The sequence below is a fragment of the Aptenodytes patagonicus genome, chromosome 3 (genome assembly GCF_965638725.1).
Source record: "Aptenodytes patagonicus chromosome 3, bAptPat1.pri.cur, whole genome shotgun sequence".
Lineage (NCBI taxonomy): Eukaryota > Metazoa > Chordata > Aves > Sphenisciformes > Spheniscidae > Aptenodytes > Aptenodytes patagonicus.
In genome coordinates, this window is record NC_134951.1 from 4,587,868 (window position 1) to 4,603,306 (window position 15,439).

The 15,439-nt window shown below is 55.7% G+C and overlaps 1 protein-coding gene across 1 annotated transcript; it reads left to right on the forward strand.

Moving 5' to 3' along the window:
• Window positions 1-1,994: 1,994 nt before the first annotated feature.
• MCM3 (minichromosome maintenance complex component 3) lies at window positions 1,995-12,222 on the forward strand. Its single transcript, XM_076335408.1, has 17 exons — window positions 1,995-2,149; window positions 2,385-2,497; window positions 4,117-4,325; window positions 4,622-4,752; window positions 5,438-5,676; window positions 6,072-6,180; window positions 6,296-6,449; window positions 7,006-7,137; window positions 7,598-7,806; window positions 8,329-8,503; window positions 8,701-8,827; window positions 9,150-9,300; window positions 9,450-9,590; window positions 9,788-9,894; window positions 10,886-10,968; window positions 11,349-11,424; window positions 11,667-12,222. Exons 1-17 carry the CDS (start codon window positions 2,069-2,071, stop codon window positions 11,863-11,865), a joined length of 2,436 nt encoding a protein of 811 aa, XP_076191523.1. The 5' UTR covers window positions 1,995-2,068; the 3' UTR covers window positions 11,866-12,222.
• Window positions 12,223-15,439: the final 3,217 nt, after the last annotated feature.

Consider the following 15,439-nt stretch of genomic DNA (forward strand, 5'->3'; position numbering starts at 1 on the left):
TGCCTTCGGCAGGAGGAGCACCGCAGCGATTCACGACGACTTTATGGGCCGGGATTCATTTTGACCACCTAAATGCAGGCGAGACCTACGTGCCATCTAGAGATACGTGTCTGAAGCCCGCTCTGTGCGCTGCCAGCTGTACTCACGGGCTGCTCTGCATCCCCATTTTATCCGCAGTGAAGCGCGGAGGCCGTGTTCATTGCTGGATTTAATAGTCTGTCTACTGCAGAGAGAGAAAAACTGTCTCGGAGGTGAAATTTCAGGTCGGGTTCCGAACACGTATAGAGGATACATTACATTTCCTTCGGGGACTTACACTGACTGATTCCTCCAGCCAGTTTATATCCTCGGAGCTGACGTGCCCGCTTAAATATCTTGCGGTGACCCGGTGAGCGTGGCAGGGGCACACCAAAGGTTTCTCGGTTCGCTCCCCCTCCTGCTGCCCCCGCTCAAGCCAGCCGCCGTGAAAACGAGAAATCTCCGGAAAATCAGGGGAAGGGGTGGGTTTGAGGAGCGTCTGAAGGGAAATGGGTGCTGCTGAGCGTGCAGGGGCGGGGGAGGCTGTTCCGGCTGCAGACAGCAAGACAGCATAGAAGATTTAAAAAAAAAAAAAAAAAAAAAAAAAGAAAAAGGAAAAAAATAAAGGAAAAAAATTAAAAAAGAAAAAAGGGAAAAAAGGAAAAAAAGGGGGAAAAAGGAAAAAAAGGGGGAAAAAGGAAAAAAAGGGGGAAAAAGGAAAAAAAGGGGGAAAAAGGAAAAAAAGGGGGAAAAAGGAAAAAAAGGGGGAAAAAAAGGGGGAAAAACAAAAAGGGGGGAAAAACAAAAAGGGGGGAAAAACAAAAAGGGGGGAAAAACAAAAAGGGGGGAAAAACAAAAAGGGGGGAAAAACAAAAAGGGGGGAAGGGGAAAAAAGGGGGGAAGGGGAAAAAAGGGGGGAAGGGGAAAAAAGGGGGGGAAGGGGGAAAAAAGGGGGGGGAAGGGGGAAAAAAGGGGGGGAAGGGGGAAAAAGGGGGGGGAAGGGGGAAAAAGGGGGGGGAAGGGGGAAAAAGGGGGGGGAAGGGGGAAAAAGGGGGGGAAGGGGGAAAAAAGGGGGGAGGGAAAAGGGGGGGGAAGGGGAGGGGGAAAAGGGGGGGAAGGGGGGAAAGGGGGCTAAAGGGGGGGAAAAGGGGGGAAAGGGGGGGAAAAAGGGGGGAAAAGGGGGAAAAAGGGGGGGAAAGGGGGGGAAAAGAAAAAAGGGGAAAAAGGAAAAAAAGGGGAAAAAAGGAAAAAAAGGGGAAAAAAGGGGGGAAAAAAAAAGAAAGAAAACAGCGACAGAGCACAAGACCCTTCGCTCCTGCCAACCTGCCGAATGTCGTACCCCACCCACTTACTCCAGGGGAGGGCCCGAAGGCTCGGGGAGGAAAACCTGAGCTTCCACCCTGATGCGGAGCGAGGTGCGAAACTCCCGCCGGAGCGGGACGAACAGCCGGGGCGCGGGGCGCGGCGGGGGCCCGTAACGTTCCCCGCCGTTTGGGGGGCTCCTGCCCCCGGCAGGCGAGCCGAAAAGGGGGGAGAGAACTCCTGGACTCGCGCCGGGCCACGTAAAAAGGGAAAGCGACGCCCAGCCTGCACGCTTTGGGGTGAAAACGCCCGGAAACGGGGCTCCCCAACACGCAACAGGAAAATAAAATCAAAAGTGGTTCCCGCCCCGGGTGCCCCCCCGCCCCCCCGCGCGCTGATTGGCTGGCGCTCTGTGCGCGTCGCTCCCTCGAACTCTATCGCTGCCCCATTGGCTGGCGCGGGGCGGTGCTGACCAATGAGAAGCGCCGGCGGGGGGCGGGGCAGGAGGGAGGCGGGACTCGCGCTCGGTGGCGCGAAAGGCTCCCGGTTTTGGCGCCAAGCGGGAGCGCGGCTGCAGCCGGCGGCGGCGGCGGCGGCGGCGGCGGGGGGGTGGGATCGGATCGCACCGGGTCGGATCGCGGGCGCTGCCGGGGCCGCTGCGGGGCCGGGCCGGCTCCCCTCGGCTCTCACCGCCTCCCCCCTTGCAGAGGCAGCGGGATCTCCCCGGCCTCCCCGAGCGGCCGGCAGCATGGCGGCGCCGGCGGGCGGGCTGGAGGACGCGGAGCTGCGGGAGGCGCAGCGCGACTACCTCGATTTCCTGGACGATGAGGTGAGGCCGGGAGCGGGGCTGAGCCGGGGGACGCGGGTGCTGCATCCCCGCCATGCCCCCGGGGGTTGGGGAGCACCTGGTCCCCGTCCCCGTCCCCCCCTTTCCCCTTGGTCGGTGGGACTAAAGGGAGTCGAGCTCTGCGGGAATCGGCTCCTGGGGGGGTTGTCTCAGGCGGTCACGCAGAGTGAGCTGGTTTTTGGGTGTTTCCCCCCCCCCCCCCCGCTTCTTCTTGCAGGAAGATCAAGGGATTTACCACAGCAAAGTCCGGGACATGATCAGCGACAACCAGTACCGCCTCCTCGTCAGCATCAACGACCTGCGGCGGAAGAACGAGAAGAGGGCCAACCGGTGGGTGCGGGGCGGCGGGGCTCGCCTTCGGCACCGTGCCCTGGGCGGGATTTCAGAGGTCCAGCCCTGGTTTTGCAGGTCCTTTGTGGCAAGGAAGGGCCAAACCTTGTCCCCAGTGCAAAAGGCGGACCCACTCTCTCCTTCCACGACGCCCATCCCTTCCAAGCTTGCAAACCCTTGATTCGACAAAAACCCTTTGTAGCAAGCTGGGGTTAATTGCACGATATACATCATCTTCTATTTTGGACCAGGCTTGCTGTTGTGGTTTAACCTCAGTCGGCAACTAAGCACCACGCAGCCGCTCGCTCACTCCCCGCCCTGTGGTGGGATGGGGGAGAGAATTGGAAAAGCACAAGTGAGAAAAACTCGTGGGTTGAGATAAAAACAGTTTAATAATTGAAATAAAATGATGATAATAATAATATGATAATACACAAAACAAGTGATGCACAGTACAATTGCTCACCACCTGCCGACCGATGCCCAGCCAGTCCCTGAGCAGCGGCCCCCCCGGCCAGCTTTCCCCAGTTTACATCCTGGCCTGTATCAGCAATAGTGTGGCCAGCAGGAGCAGGGAAGTGATCGTGCCCCTGTACTCGGCACTGGTGAGGCCGCACCTCAAATACTGTGTTCAGTTTTGGGCCCCTCACTCCAAGAAGGACGTCGAGGTGCTGGAGCGTGTCCAGAGAAGGGCAACGAGGCTGGTGAGGGGTCTGGAGAACAAGTCTGATGAGGAGCGGCTGAGGGAACTGGGGTTGTTTAGCCTGGAGAAAAGGAGGCTGAGGGGAGACCTCATCGCTCTGTACAACCACCTGAAAGGAGGTTGTAGCGAGGTGGGGGTCGGTCTCTTCTCCCAAGGAACCAGCGATAGGACGAGAGGAAACGGCCTCAAGTTGCGCCAGGGGAGGTTTAGATTGGACGTGAGGAAAAATGTCTTTCCTGAAAGAGTGGTGAAACATTGGACCAGGCTGCCCAGGGAAGTGGTTGAGTCCCCATCCCTGGAGGTATTTAAAAGACGAGTAGATGTGGCGCTTAGGGACATGGTTTAGTGGGCATGGGGGTGTTGGGTCGACGGTTGGACTCGATGATCTTAGAGGTCTTTTCCAACCTTAATGATTCTATGATTCTATGATTCTATGACATCACATGGTATGGAATGTCCCTTTGGCCAGTTTGGCTGTGCCCCCTCCCAGCTTCTCGTGCACCTCCAGCCTTCTCAGTCGGTAGAGCATGGGAAACTAAAAAGTCCTTGACTAGTGTAAGCACTGCTCAGCAACAACTAAAACATCGGTGCGTTATCAACTTTGTTCTCATCCTAAATCCAAAACGCAGCACTGTACCAGCTACTAGGAAGGAAATTAACTCTGTCCCTGCTGAAACCAGGACACTTGCCAATCTGCTCAGGGACATATGAGTTTTTTTCAGATGTGGTTGGGTTTGTTCAGCTCCTGGCTGTTGGTGGCAGTGGACCTGACACAGAGCTATGATGGTCTTTGGGGTTTCTTTTTGCCTCTTGCTCCTAGTAAACTCGCAGAGCACATGGAGGCACGGGTAGGCATTGAGGAGGAAGGCAGAAGGGGCTGCTGATCGGTCCGCATCATCACCTCTCTCTGTTGCAGGCTCTTGAACAACGCCTTTGAGGAGCTGATCGCCTTCCAGCGCGCCCTGAAGGATTTTGTCGCCTCCGTCGATGCCACCTACGCCAAGCAGTACGAGGACTTCTACATCGGGCTGGAGGGCAGCTTCGGCTCCAAGCACGTGTCGCCGCGGACGCTGACGGCCTGTTTCCTCAGCTGCATTGTCTGCGTGGAGGGCATCGTGACAAAATGTGAGACTGGGGGAAGACCCAGGGGCTTCGGGTGTGGTGGGTCCAGGTGTTTGCTGCGGAGGGGCTGGAGTCCACCAGGAGCCATGGTACGTCCTGGCAACCCGGGCGAAGGGAACAGGCTTCTTGGCAGAAGGTCTTGAGTGTTGGGATGGTCTTTGAGCTCAGCACATCCTGGCCGTGGTTGACAGCGGGTTGTGTCCCAAGTGCAGTTTAGTGGTGGAGACCTTGTTGGGAGCTGTCTGCTGACAGATGGGTGGGACATCCCTGCCCATAACTCCTGTTTCTTCCAACCCCAGGCTCTCTGGTTCGTCCAAAGATCGTCCGGAGCGTCCATTATTGCCCAGCTACCAAGAAGACTATCGAGCGCCGATACACGGACATGACCTCCCTGGATGCTTTCCCATCCAGCTCTGTCTACCCTACGAAGGTGAGGTGAAGCAGCCTTGTGGGAAGCATCAGCAGGTTCCTCTGGGAAGAATGTGCCAGCTCTGAGCCCAGGGTCTCAAATCCCTGTGCATCCCTTCTCCCTCTGCCAATATAGCCCATGGAGTAGAGAGAGGACACGTCACACGTGACAGTCCCAGAGAGCTACTGGGAACATGTGAAGAAAGCCTCTGTTGGACACAAGGCCACCAGACCCACTAGTTCAGATGTTAGTTATGGTCTTGGTTCTGCTGGAGCGTGGTTTCTTGGGGGGTTGTCAGCCAGTCTTGTTGCTCCTGGGACCCAGGTCAGCGTGGGCATGCCTGTGCTGTCCTGGAGGGTGTATGCACACTTGGGTAGAGGGTTTGCCCCGTATTTGGGAATGCAGGAAGGTTGACCTGAGCTCTGTCCCCATTGTGCACACAGCCTGCTGTGTGGGTGTTGCGTCACCACTGCCTGCAGTAGGGACAGGGCTTGGAGAGACCTAACGTACCAGCAGTGATGGGTGTTGGCAGCTTTAGACTGGGGGGGGCTGTGGAGCCGGTGAACCCCAGCCTCTGGCAGTCTTGATAAAGCAACCCTTTCTAGCAGCCTTGTGTAGAGGTCTTCTCAGTGCTCAGCTGACCCACCTCTTCTCCCTGTGCTCCTGAAAAATGGTGCTAGTCTTTTTATTTGGGTTCTTCCTCTAGGATGAAGAGAATAACCCCCTGGAGACAGAGTTTGGCCTCTCTGTCTACAAGGACCATCAGACCATCACCATCCAGGAGATGCCTGAGAAGGCACCGGCAGGGCAGCTGCCACGTTCCGTGGATGTCATTCTGGATGATGACCTGGTGGACAAGGTGAAGCCTGGGGACCGCATCCAGGTGGTGGGGACATACCGCTGCCTGCCAGGAAAGAAAGGGGGTTACACTTCAGGGACTTTCAGGTGAGCCTTCTTTTGTCTTGACTTCAGCCCTCCCACCCTTTTTAGTCGGGTCACATCTCTGGAAGATGAGATCTAGGGCAGGCAGGTGGCCATCACAGAGCTGGGTCAAACATTGGCTTAAATCACTTGGAAGTGGTTTGCACCTTGCTTCTTAGCATCAGTGTATAGCTGTGAGCTCCAGCTGTGCACAGAGCGGGTTGGATGCTCTTAAAGATCCTCCACTGATGGCCCAGTGCAGTCAGATAGAGGGGGCTACAGCTCTTGAAGCTTTCCAGTCCCCTCCAGGACTTCCTAGAGCAAATGATGACCCTGTGGAAGTTTCTGCTGTGTTGTTGCTGTGACCTGTAGGCTCTGTGGGGTTTGCAGACCTGATCATGGCTGTGTCCCTTCTCCAGGACTATCCTCATTGCCTGCCATGTGAAGCAGATGAGCAAAGACGTCCGGCCTCTCTACTCTGCTGCTGATGTGGCCAAGATCAAGAGGTTCAGCAAGAGTCGCTCCAAGGTATTTTAAGTCTTACATCTGGAAGGCAGGCTGAAGTGGACTTGTGGAGTACTGCTTCTTGTTCTTACTTGCTGCAGTCCATCTGACAGGCCATGCTTTGCCTCTTCTGCCTTAGGATATCTTTGACCAGCTGGCAAGATCCCTGGCCCCCAGCATCCATGGGCACGAGTACATCAAGAAGGCCCTTCTCTGCATGCTGCTTGGAGGGGTGGAGAAGGTCCTGGAGAACGGGAGCCGCATCCGAGGAGACATCAACATCTTGCTGATAGGTCTGGAAAGGCTGGGCAGAGGCACCCTCAGTTGGTGTTGTCGGGGGGGGGTGAGATGAAGGAGCATTTTCCTGGACTTAGTTTCATAGAGTAACTGAGGGTAGACAGGACCTCTGGAGGCCTCTGGCCCAAGCGTGTGCGCAGGGCAGAGCCAGTGTCACTGGTAGATCAGGTTGCTTTGGGACTTGTCCAGTTGGTTTTGAACGTCTCCAGGGATGGGATCCCACAACCTCTGTGGGCCGCTGTCCCAGTGTTTGACCACCATCAAGGAGGTTTCTTTTTCTTCTACCATCCAGTTGGGATCTCCTGTGTTCCAAGTTGTCCCCGTTGCCTCTGGTCCCGTCGCTATCCACCTCTCAAAACTCTGACTCTATCTTCTCTATTTCTTCCCATTGGGTCATTGAGGAAGGCAAGGAGACCATCTGATCACCTTCCTTTCTAAAGGCTGAACAAACCCGCTTCTCTGTCCCCTTCTTTTTTCCCCACTGAGGAGCTCCAAACTGGACATGTTATCCAGGTGATGTGTGATTATTAAATGCAGTCTTCTCCATTTCAGGAGACCCTTCTGTTGCCAAGTCTCAGCTGCTGCGGTACGTGCTCAGCACCGCGCCCCGTGCCATCCCCACCACCGGCAGAGGCTCCTCCGGTGTTGGCCTGACTGCCGCCGTCACCACAGACCAAGAAACCGGTGAGGAGCGGGCTGCTTCCCAGTGGGAGCTGGTAGAGGGGTGCTTGTTAACGCCTGGAAGGGACTCTACAAGATCCAGGGCTGCTGTTCGTTCTGCAGTGACGCTTGCAGGACTCGCTCCATCCAGAAGCTTTATGGCAATGATAGCTGTGTTTAGGGGTATTTTCTCCACCTGTTAGGTGGTGGTCTTCTCTACCCCTCCTCTATTTGGTGCACCCCATGTGAGGGCTAGCAGCAGCCTGGATCTTCTTATCTTCCTCATGGGCTTACTCCTCATCCTAAGTGTCCTCCTTCTGCTGTCAAGTTGGGTAGGAGATGGGCAGCCCTGAAGGTTGCTGCTGCTCTTTCAGGCTTAGCTTAGTCGTAGGGGTGGTGCTGCAGTGGAGGAGGACGGTGGGGAGGGAGACGCATGGGGCTGCTGAATGGTGGTTGACCCTCTTTTTCTCCCACCCCATCCCAGGCGAACGGCGCCTGGAAGCAGGGGCCATGGTGTTGGCCGACCGGGGGGTGGTGTGCATTGACGAGTTCGACAAGATGTCTGATATTGACCGCACGGCCATCCACGAGGTGATGGAGCAAGGCCGTGTCACCATTGCCAAGGCTGGCATCCATGCCCGCCTCAACTCCCGGTGCAGCGTCCTGGCGGCGGCCAACCCTGTCTACGGCCGGGTGAGTGCTGACATTTGCCGGTCCCCTCCGTAGGGAGGGATGCTGGGGGCTGTGTTGGTGGAAGAGGCAGCTGGTAAAACCCAAAAGATCCCCCAAAACCAGTGACTTGGTTCTTGCTGGGACTGGGATCTATGGGGCAGTGAAGACGTGGTTGGTTTGGTCTCTGTTGCTGCTCAAGGCCCTCCTGGAGGAGAGAGGGGCTCGTGGGGTTTCTCACCCCAGCTCAGTTCTGCCTGGGTGTCTTGGGGCAGCCCAGTGGACCCTCATCCTGGTGATGAGCCTCAGTCTTGGTGTCTGATCTGAGATCACAAAAAATGTTTTCCTTGCAAATGAGAGCTACGCCCACCTTCCAGGATGGGGAAAAGAGGTCTTACTGCTGCAGCAGGCTGGGTTTGGTGTGGTGTCCAGCTTCCTGGGCATCCATCTTCTAAGGCCTGGCCTGAGGAGGTCCTCCCAGCCTCCCTGGCAGGCAAGACTGGCCCGTAAGGGTCTTCTGTAACCCCTTATCTCGTCCTCTTGCAGTACGACCAGTACAAGACGCCCATGGAGAACATCGGCCTGCAGGACTCCTTGCTCTCCCGCTTCGACCTGCTCTTCATCGTGCTGGATCAGATGGACCCTGAGCAGGACAGGGAGATCTCGGACCATGTCCTGCGGATGCATCGCTACCGCAACCCCAACGAGCAGGATGGGGACGGTGAGTTGCTTGTAATTGTGCAGCTGCCTTGTTGCTCGGTCCTGTCCTTCCTTGGCGGGTTGTCATCTCTTGGTGACAGCTCATTGGGTTCAGCATCCCTGGCTTTGTTGAGGGCTGCTTTTGGTGGCTTTTGGAAGTCGCTCCAGCAATGCTGCAAGAGGCTAAAAGCCTGTTCTCTGTGACCCTTCCCTCTCCAGCCATGCCCCTGGGCAGTGCTGTGGAGATCCTGGCTACGGAGGACCCTGACTTCGTGCAGGAGGAGGAACAGGACCTCCAAGTGTATGAGAAACACGATGACCTCCTGCATGGGCCCAACCGCCGCAAGTGAGTCCCACGTCCCCTGGAGCTCTCTGGGGGTTTCCAGCACTGTGAGGTGATGGGTTTGGCTTGAGTATCCAGGCAGTGGCTGATTGCTGGTGCCAGCGATGCTCCAGGTGGTCCGTGGGGAGGCACGTGGGCAGGATGCCAGGGGAGCCCTGCTCTGGGCTTGATCTGTCATGTCAGGCAGGTGGGGAACGTCTCCTGGAGCTGAATTCCCCACATGCCTGGACACCCGTGAAGGGTAGAAAATGGGAAGCCCACTTCTGCAAACACCCTTTGCCCGTCCCCACCTTGGAGGACACGGCTGTGCACGCATCCCCCGCAGGGAGAAGATCGTCAGCATGGAGTTCATGAGAAAGTACATCCACGTAGCAAAGATGATTAAGCCCGTCTTGACCCAGGAGTCGGCAAGCTACATAGCAGAGGAGTACTCCCGCCTGCGCAGCCAGAGCCAGATGAACTCGGACATCGCCAGGGTGAGCCCTGGGAGCAGCACCCTCTCAGGCCAGGAGGAGGGAAACTGAGGCACAGGCTCCCCTCTCCCCTTACGGGTGTTTTCCACCCTTGGTGGGATGCTGCGGCGGGGGTCGGCCTCACAGAGACACCTCTCTCTGTTCCCCACCAGACCTCCCCAGTCACAGCCCGTACGCTGGAGACCCTGATCCGCCTCTCCACGGCCCACGCCAAGGCCAGGATGAACAAGACAGTTGACCTGCAGGACGCCGAGGCGGCTTTGGAGCTGGTGCAGTTCGCCTACTTCAAAAAGGTGGGGGGAAGGTGTCCCTCGGTGCTCGGGAGGTCCTAAAATTGTCATTGAAAGGGGTGGGTTTTGGTTTTGGGGTCCTTTCCTGGTGACGGTGTGGGGATGGGGCAGCGGTGGGATCTTGGGTCCCTTAGGGTTGGTCCCTGAAAAGCAGCTTGAGTGGAAAAGGGGCCTGAGTCCATCCTGTCTTTGCCACACAGGTGCTGGAGAAGGAGAAGAAGCGCAGAAAGCAGGCGGAGGACGACTCGGAGACCGAGAAGGAGGAGGACGAGGAGTTGCAGCCCAAGGAGGAGCGCAGGACGAGGAGGTAGGAGCCAGAGCAAGGGCGGGGGGGATGTCATGCAGGGGGCACCAGCCTCTTCTGAGGTTGCGGCAGGCAGTGCTGCCTTTGGGGAAAAACTCCACGTTTTGCTCAACTTAGTGGATTGTTTCCCCCCCCCCAGTTTGTAATAGAGGGACATCGTTATTCCATGGATAAGGAGCTGGTTGGCCACGTCTAAAGAGTTGCAGTCAACGACTCAATGTCTGAATGATCAGTAATGAGTGGTGTCCCTCCGGGGTCTGTACTGGGACCAATACTACTTAATACCTGTGCAAACCTCATGAAATCCGACAAGGCCAAGTGCAAGGTCCAGTGCCTGTGTCAGAACAATCCCCAGTATCAGTACAGACTTGGGGATGAGGGGACTGAGAGCAGCCCTGCCGAGAAGGACTTGGGGGTCCTGGTGGATGAAAAGCTGGACATGAGCCAGCAATGTGCGCTCGCAGCCCAGAAGGCCAATCGTACCCTGGGCTGCATCCAAAGCAGCGTGGCCAGCAGGTCGAGGGAGGGGATTCTGCCCCTCTCCTCTGCTCTGCTGAGACCCCACCTGGAAGGTAGATTTAGATTGGACACAAGGAAAAAGATTTTTATGATAAGGGTAGTGAGACCCTGGAACAGGTTGCCCAGAGAAGTGGTGGATGCCCCATCATTGGAAGTGTTCAAGGTCAGGTTGGATGGGGCTTTGAGCGAACCTAATCTAGCAAAAAATGACCCTGCCCATGGCAGGGGTGTTGGACTAGATGATCCAACTCAAAGCCTTCTGTGATCCTATGACAGTCCACAGCCCTCAGGGCTGGTGCTGGCTTGGGTCCCATGCCATGAGCTGGGCTTTGTGGCTGGAGGGTGGCTTACCTGTGAGCCACAGGTACCCTGCATGGTCGTGGCCAGATGTCTCCAGGAGCTCGGGGTTTGGGGGGGTGGTCCTGAGGTCTGCGGTTTGGCTGGAGCAGGGGTGACCTCTTCTTCCCCCACCCAGAAGAAAGAAGGCACGCACAGGAGGCGAGGGGGACTCCTACGACCCGTATGACTTCAGTGATGCTGAGGAGGAGATGCCGGAGGGTGAGTCCCTGGGGTTTTGGTAGCACTTGGCTCCCGAGGGTGCTGCTGCCTTCTGCCCTGGTGGGTCCACACGCCCTGGGGAGCAGGGATGCCTTGGGGTCACTCGGGGTCCCTGGCGTGGTGTGGCACGATCCAGCCCCACAAATCAAGACGAATTTTTTATTGTTTTTTTTTTTTTCTTTTAAACCCTCCATGGCCGTGTGGGACTGGAGAGTTAGTATTGCTGGTTATTTTTCTTCGGTCCACTTCCAAACTGCTGCAGAAGTAACATTGTTGGGAGGGAGTTTGGCATTGCCCACCCCATTCCAAGGCCAAGTGCTTTTGCTCTCCTGGTGCTTGGACACCAGGCAGGTTGACAGTAACTATTCCTTCTGCTCCAGTCCAGGCACACACTCCAAAGACCCCCGAAGCTTCGGCCGCTGGCGAAGTGAAGAAGCCGGAGTTGGCTGAACCGAGGTGAGTGGAGGTTGGAGGAGGTGTCTGTCCCTGTGTGTCCCACCCCACCCTGGTGGGTCCAAGCCGTTGTCTGATGCTGGAGAGGCATCTGTGGTGGGTGCTCCCAGCTCTGGTTTCGGCTTTCCTGCTGGGTGCCACTTCTGGAATGGGGGGATGGCTGGGGGATCCTGGGTTGGGAAGGAAGGGGAAGGATTTGTGTGTGTGGTCTTCAAGGCTGATTATTTCTCGCCTTCCCTGACCAGGTTGAAAGCATTCAAGGCTGCTCTCCTGGAGGTCTTCAAAGCTTCCCATGCCCAGTCCGTGGGTCTGAAGAATGTGATGGAGTCCATCAACCGTGACAACCCTGAGCCCTTCTCACTGGCTGAAGTGAAGGTGGCGTTGGCCCACATGCAAGATGACAACCAGATCATGGTGTCCGATGACATTATCTTCCTAATTTGAGCCTCTGGGCGGAAGAGCCCAAGTTCTCGTGGACTCTCGGTCTGGAGACTCTTTACGTCTGCCTTCAACTCTCTCCTGAAAGCTTCCTCTGGCTGAGCTGAACTTTGGGGAGCTCAAGTCTGTGCACTTTACAGTCCTTCCTCGCTGTGCATTGCTGGCACCAAAAAAGCCAGGAGCTCTGGAAGCTCTCTTACTGTTGCTGCCTCCAACTGGAGTATTCGGGAAGAGGTTTGTTTCTGCAAGGAGCCGAAAGGAAAAACTTAAATGCAAATTATCAATGTTCTTAATGTATTATTTTTAGCTTTGGTGGTAATAGTTCCAGCCTTTGAATAAAAAAAATCTGGATTTGGGAATCCGACACTTAATAGCAGTGGTGATAAGAAGCAATATGGGAGCTCCACTGTTAGTAGTGAAGCTTTTATTTTTCTCCTTTTTTTTCCTTTTTTCCCTATTGCATAGAATCATAGAATAGTTTGGGTTGGAAGGGACCTCTAAAGGTCATCTAGTCCAACCCCCCTGCCGTGGGCAGGGACATCTGCAACTCGATCAGGTTGCTCAGAGCCCCGTCCAGCCTGACCTGGAATGTTTCCAGGGATGGGGCATCCACCACCTCTCTGGGCAACCTGGGCCAGTGTCTCACCACCCTCAGCACAAAAAATTTCTTCCTTATATCTAGTCTAAATCTACCCACTTTTAGTTTAAAGCCATTCCCCCTTGTCCTGTCGCAACAGGCCCTGCTAAAACATCTGTCCCCATCTTTCTTATAAGCCCCCTTTAAGCACTGAAAGGCTGCAATAAGGTCTCCCCAAAGCCTTCTCTCCTCCAGGCTGAACAACCCCAACTCTCTCAGCCTTTCTTCAGAGGAGAGGTGTTCCATCCCCCTGATCATTTTTGTGGCCCTCCTCTGGACCCGCTCCAACAGGTCTGTGTCTTTCTTCTGCTGAGGGCTCCAGAGCTGGACGCAGTGCTGCAGGGGGGGTCTCAGCAGAGCAGAGCAGAGGGGCAGAATCACCTCCCTTGACCTGCTGGCCACGCTGCTTTGGATGCAGCCCAGGATACGCTTGGCCTTCTGGGCTGCGAGCGCACATTGCTGGCTCATGTCCAGCTCTTCATCCACCAGGACCCCCAAGTCCTTCTCATAACCTAGATTTGCTTGTCTCACAAGTAAAGATGCCTAATGCTTGTCCTGTTGGCTGTGACCAGCCTCTTTTTCCTACCCACCTTGCGGAGGACAATTTCTGGTGATGCGGGGGCAAGTGTAGTCCGACCTGCTCCATCACCCATGGGTCAGCTTGATTTCTAGGTTTCACAGCCCTGCTGGGAATTTTGGCCCCAAGCGGGTGGGAAGGACCTGGGATGCTCGGAGCTGCCCAGGGGACATGTCCCTGGCACAGGTGGGTTTGGTCTCCAGCTGCTCCTGCCTTCAGTCTGGGGTCATGCTTGTATGAATGTAACGGGGCCACCACAAATGGGAGGAAACCTGTAGCAAAGAAAGGTCAAAGCTGCGGGGACCTGGGATCCTGCATCCCCTCTATGCCCTGCTGGCTGAGCCGCTGCAAGTCTTCCTGCGTCCTGTGGAAGGTAACCACAAGCTACTGAGACTGTAAAAGCCTGCCTTTGCTCTTGGGGGATTTGTTGAGCCGTCTTGCTTTCCGGGAACACAGAGGTGACCACTTCTTGGAGAAAGGCTCTTCCTAGAAACCAGCAAGCTCCCATGGTTTGGGATGATTTTCAAGAAAAGCTGAACGTGCAGTCAGACCAGTCTCGGCTGCTTGTGATGCCAGAGCCGCTGAAGGTTTGGGATTTTGTTTAATCGGGGTTGTGGTTTTTTTTTTTGTCTTCGCAAGTTTGAGGTTAAGCTTTGGAAAAGACCCTAATGAGCACAGGCTGTTCGCTGTTGTCCCTGCCCATCTCTGGTCACCTGCATGGTTCATGTGCCCTTGTTTCTGGATGCCGTAAATACTGATTTGAATAATAAAAACGTCTAGATACTATTTCTCCCATGACTTGCTGCTTACTTGGATTTAAACTGTTCCCACTTCTGAGGCTGTAACTCTGCAGTCTTCTGGGGACCTGTGCTGCTGTGGAAAGCCTTCAGGCAGCTGCCTGCCCCTTTGGGCTCAGGGATGGTGTTGGGCATGTCCTTCCACCATGGTGCCTTTGCCTTGGTGGACTTGCAGAAATGCCCTTGGGCTGGGCTGGTAATAAAATCCAGTTGGCGGCCGGTCACGAGCGGTGTTCCCCAGGGCTCAGTACTGGGGCCGGTCTTGTTCAAGATCTTTATCGATGATCTGGACGAGGGGATCGAGTGCACCCTCAGTCAGTTTGCAGATGACACCAAGTTGGGCGGGAGTGTTGATCTGCTCGAGGGTAGGAAGGCTCTGCAGAGGGACCTGGACAGGCTGGATCGATGGGCCCAGGCCAATTGTACGAGGTTCAACAAGGCCAAGTGCCGGGTCCTGCACTTCGGCCACAACAACCCCATGCAGCGCTACAGGCTTGGGGAAGAGTGGCTGGAAAGCTGCCTGGTGGAAAAGGACCTGGGGGTGCTGGTCGACAGCCGGCTGACCATGAGCCGGCAGTGTGCCCAGGCGGCCAAGAAGGCCAATGGCATCCTGGCCTGTATCAGAAATAGTGTGGCCAGCAGGAGTAGGGAAGTGATCGTGCCCCTGTACTCGGCCCTGGTGAGGCCGCACCTCGAATACTGTGTTCAGTTTTGGGCCCCTCACTCCAAGAAGGACGTTGAGGTGCTGGAGCGTGTCCAGAGAAGGGCAACGAGGCTGGTGAGGGGTCTGGAGAACAAGTCTGATGAGGAGCGGCTGAGGGAACTGGGGTTGTTTAGCCTGGAGAAAAGGAGGCTGAGGGGAGACCTCATCGCTCTCTACAACTACCTGAAAGGAGGTTGTAGCGAGGTGGGGGTCGGTCTCTTCTCCCAAGGAACAAGCGACAGGACGAGAGGAAACGGCCTCAAGTTGCACCAGGGGAGGTTTAGCTTGGACATGAGGAAAAATGTCTTTCCTGAAAGAGTGGTTAAACATTGGAGCAGGCTGCCCAGGGCAGTGGTGGAGTCCCCATCCCTGGAGGTATTTAAAAGACGAGTAGATGAGGCGCTTAGGGACATGGTTCAGTGGGCATGGTGGTGTTGGGTTGACGGTTGGACTTGATGATTTTAGAGGCCTCTTCCAACCTTAATGATTCTATGATTCTATGAAATGTGGGCAGCTCCTGCCTCTCTCACCGCAGCTTTGTGACCTCTGCCCACCTGGAGCTACACGTGCTGGTGGCTCAGGGGCCTTGGTAGCATCTCATTGCACAGGGAGGGTGAGGGGGAAACTTCCATTTTTTTCTTTTGCAGACAGACCTGTTGAATTATAAAAGCCTGAGTTCTGAGCTTCCCCTCATCCACCACAGCTGTGACAGCAGATTTTCAGGTTTGGAGGGGATTTTGTATGTTTGCAGCCTCCTAAAGATCTCTGGTTGGATGTATTGCACTTCTGCTGAGTGACCTCAGACCTACGGCCGGTGTCTGGCTTGTAAAACTGCAAAGATCGGTGAAGGTGAGTTAAACACCCAG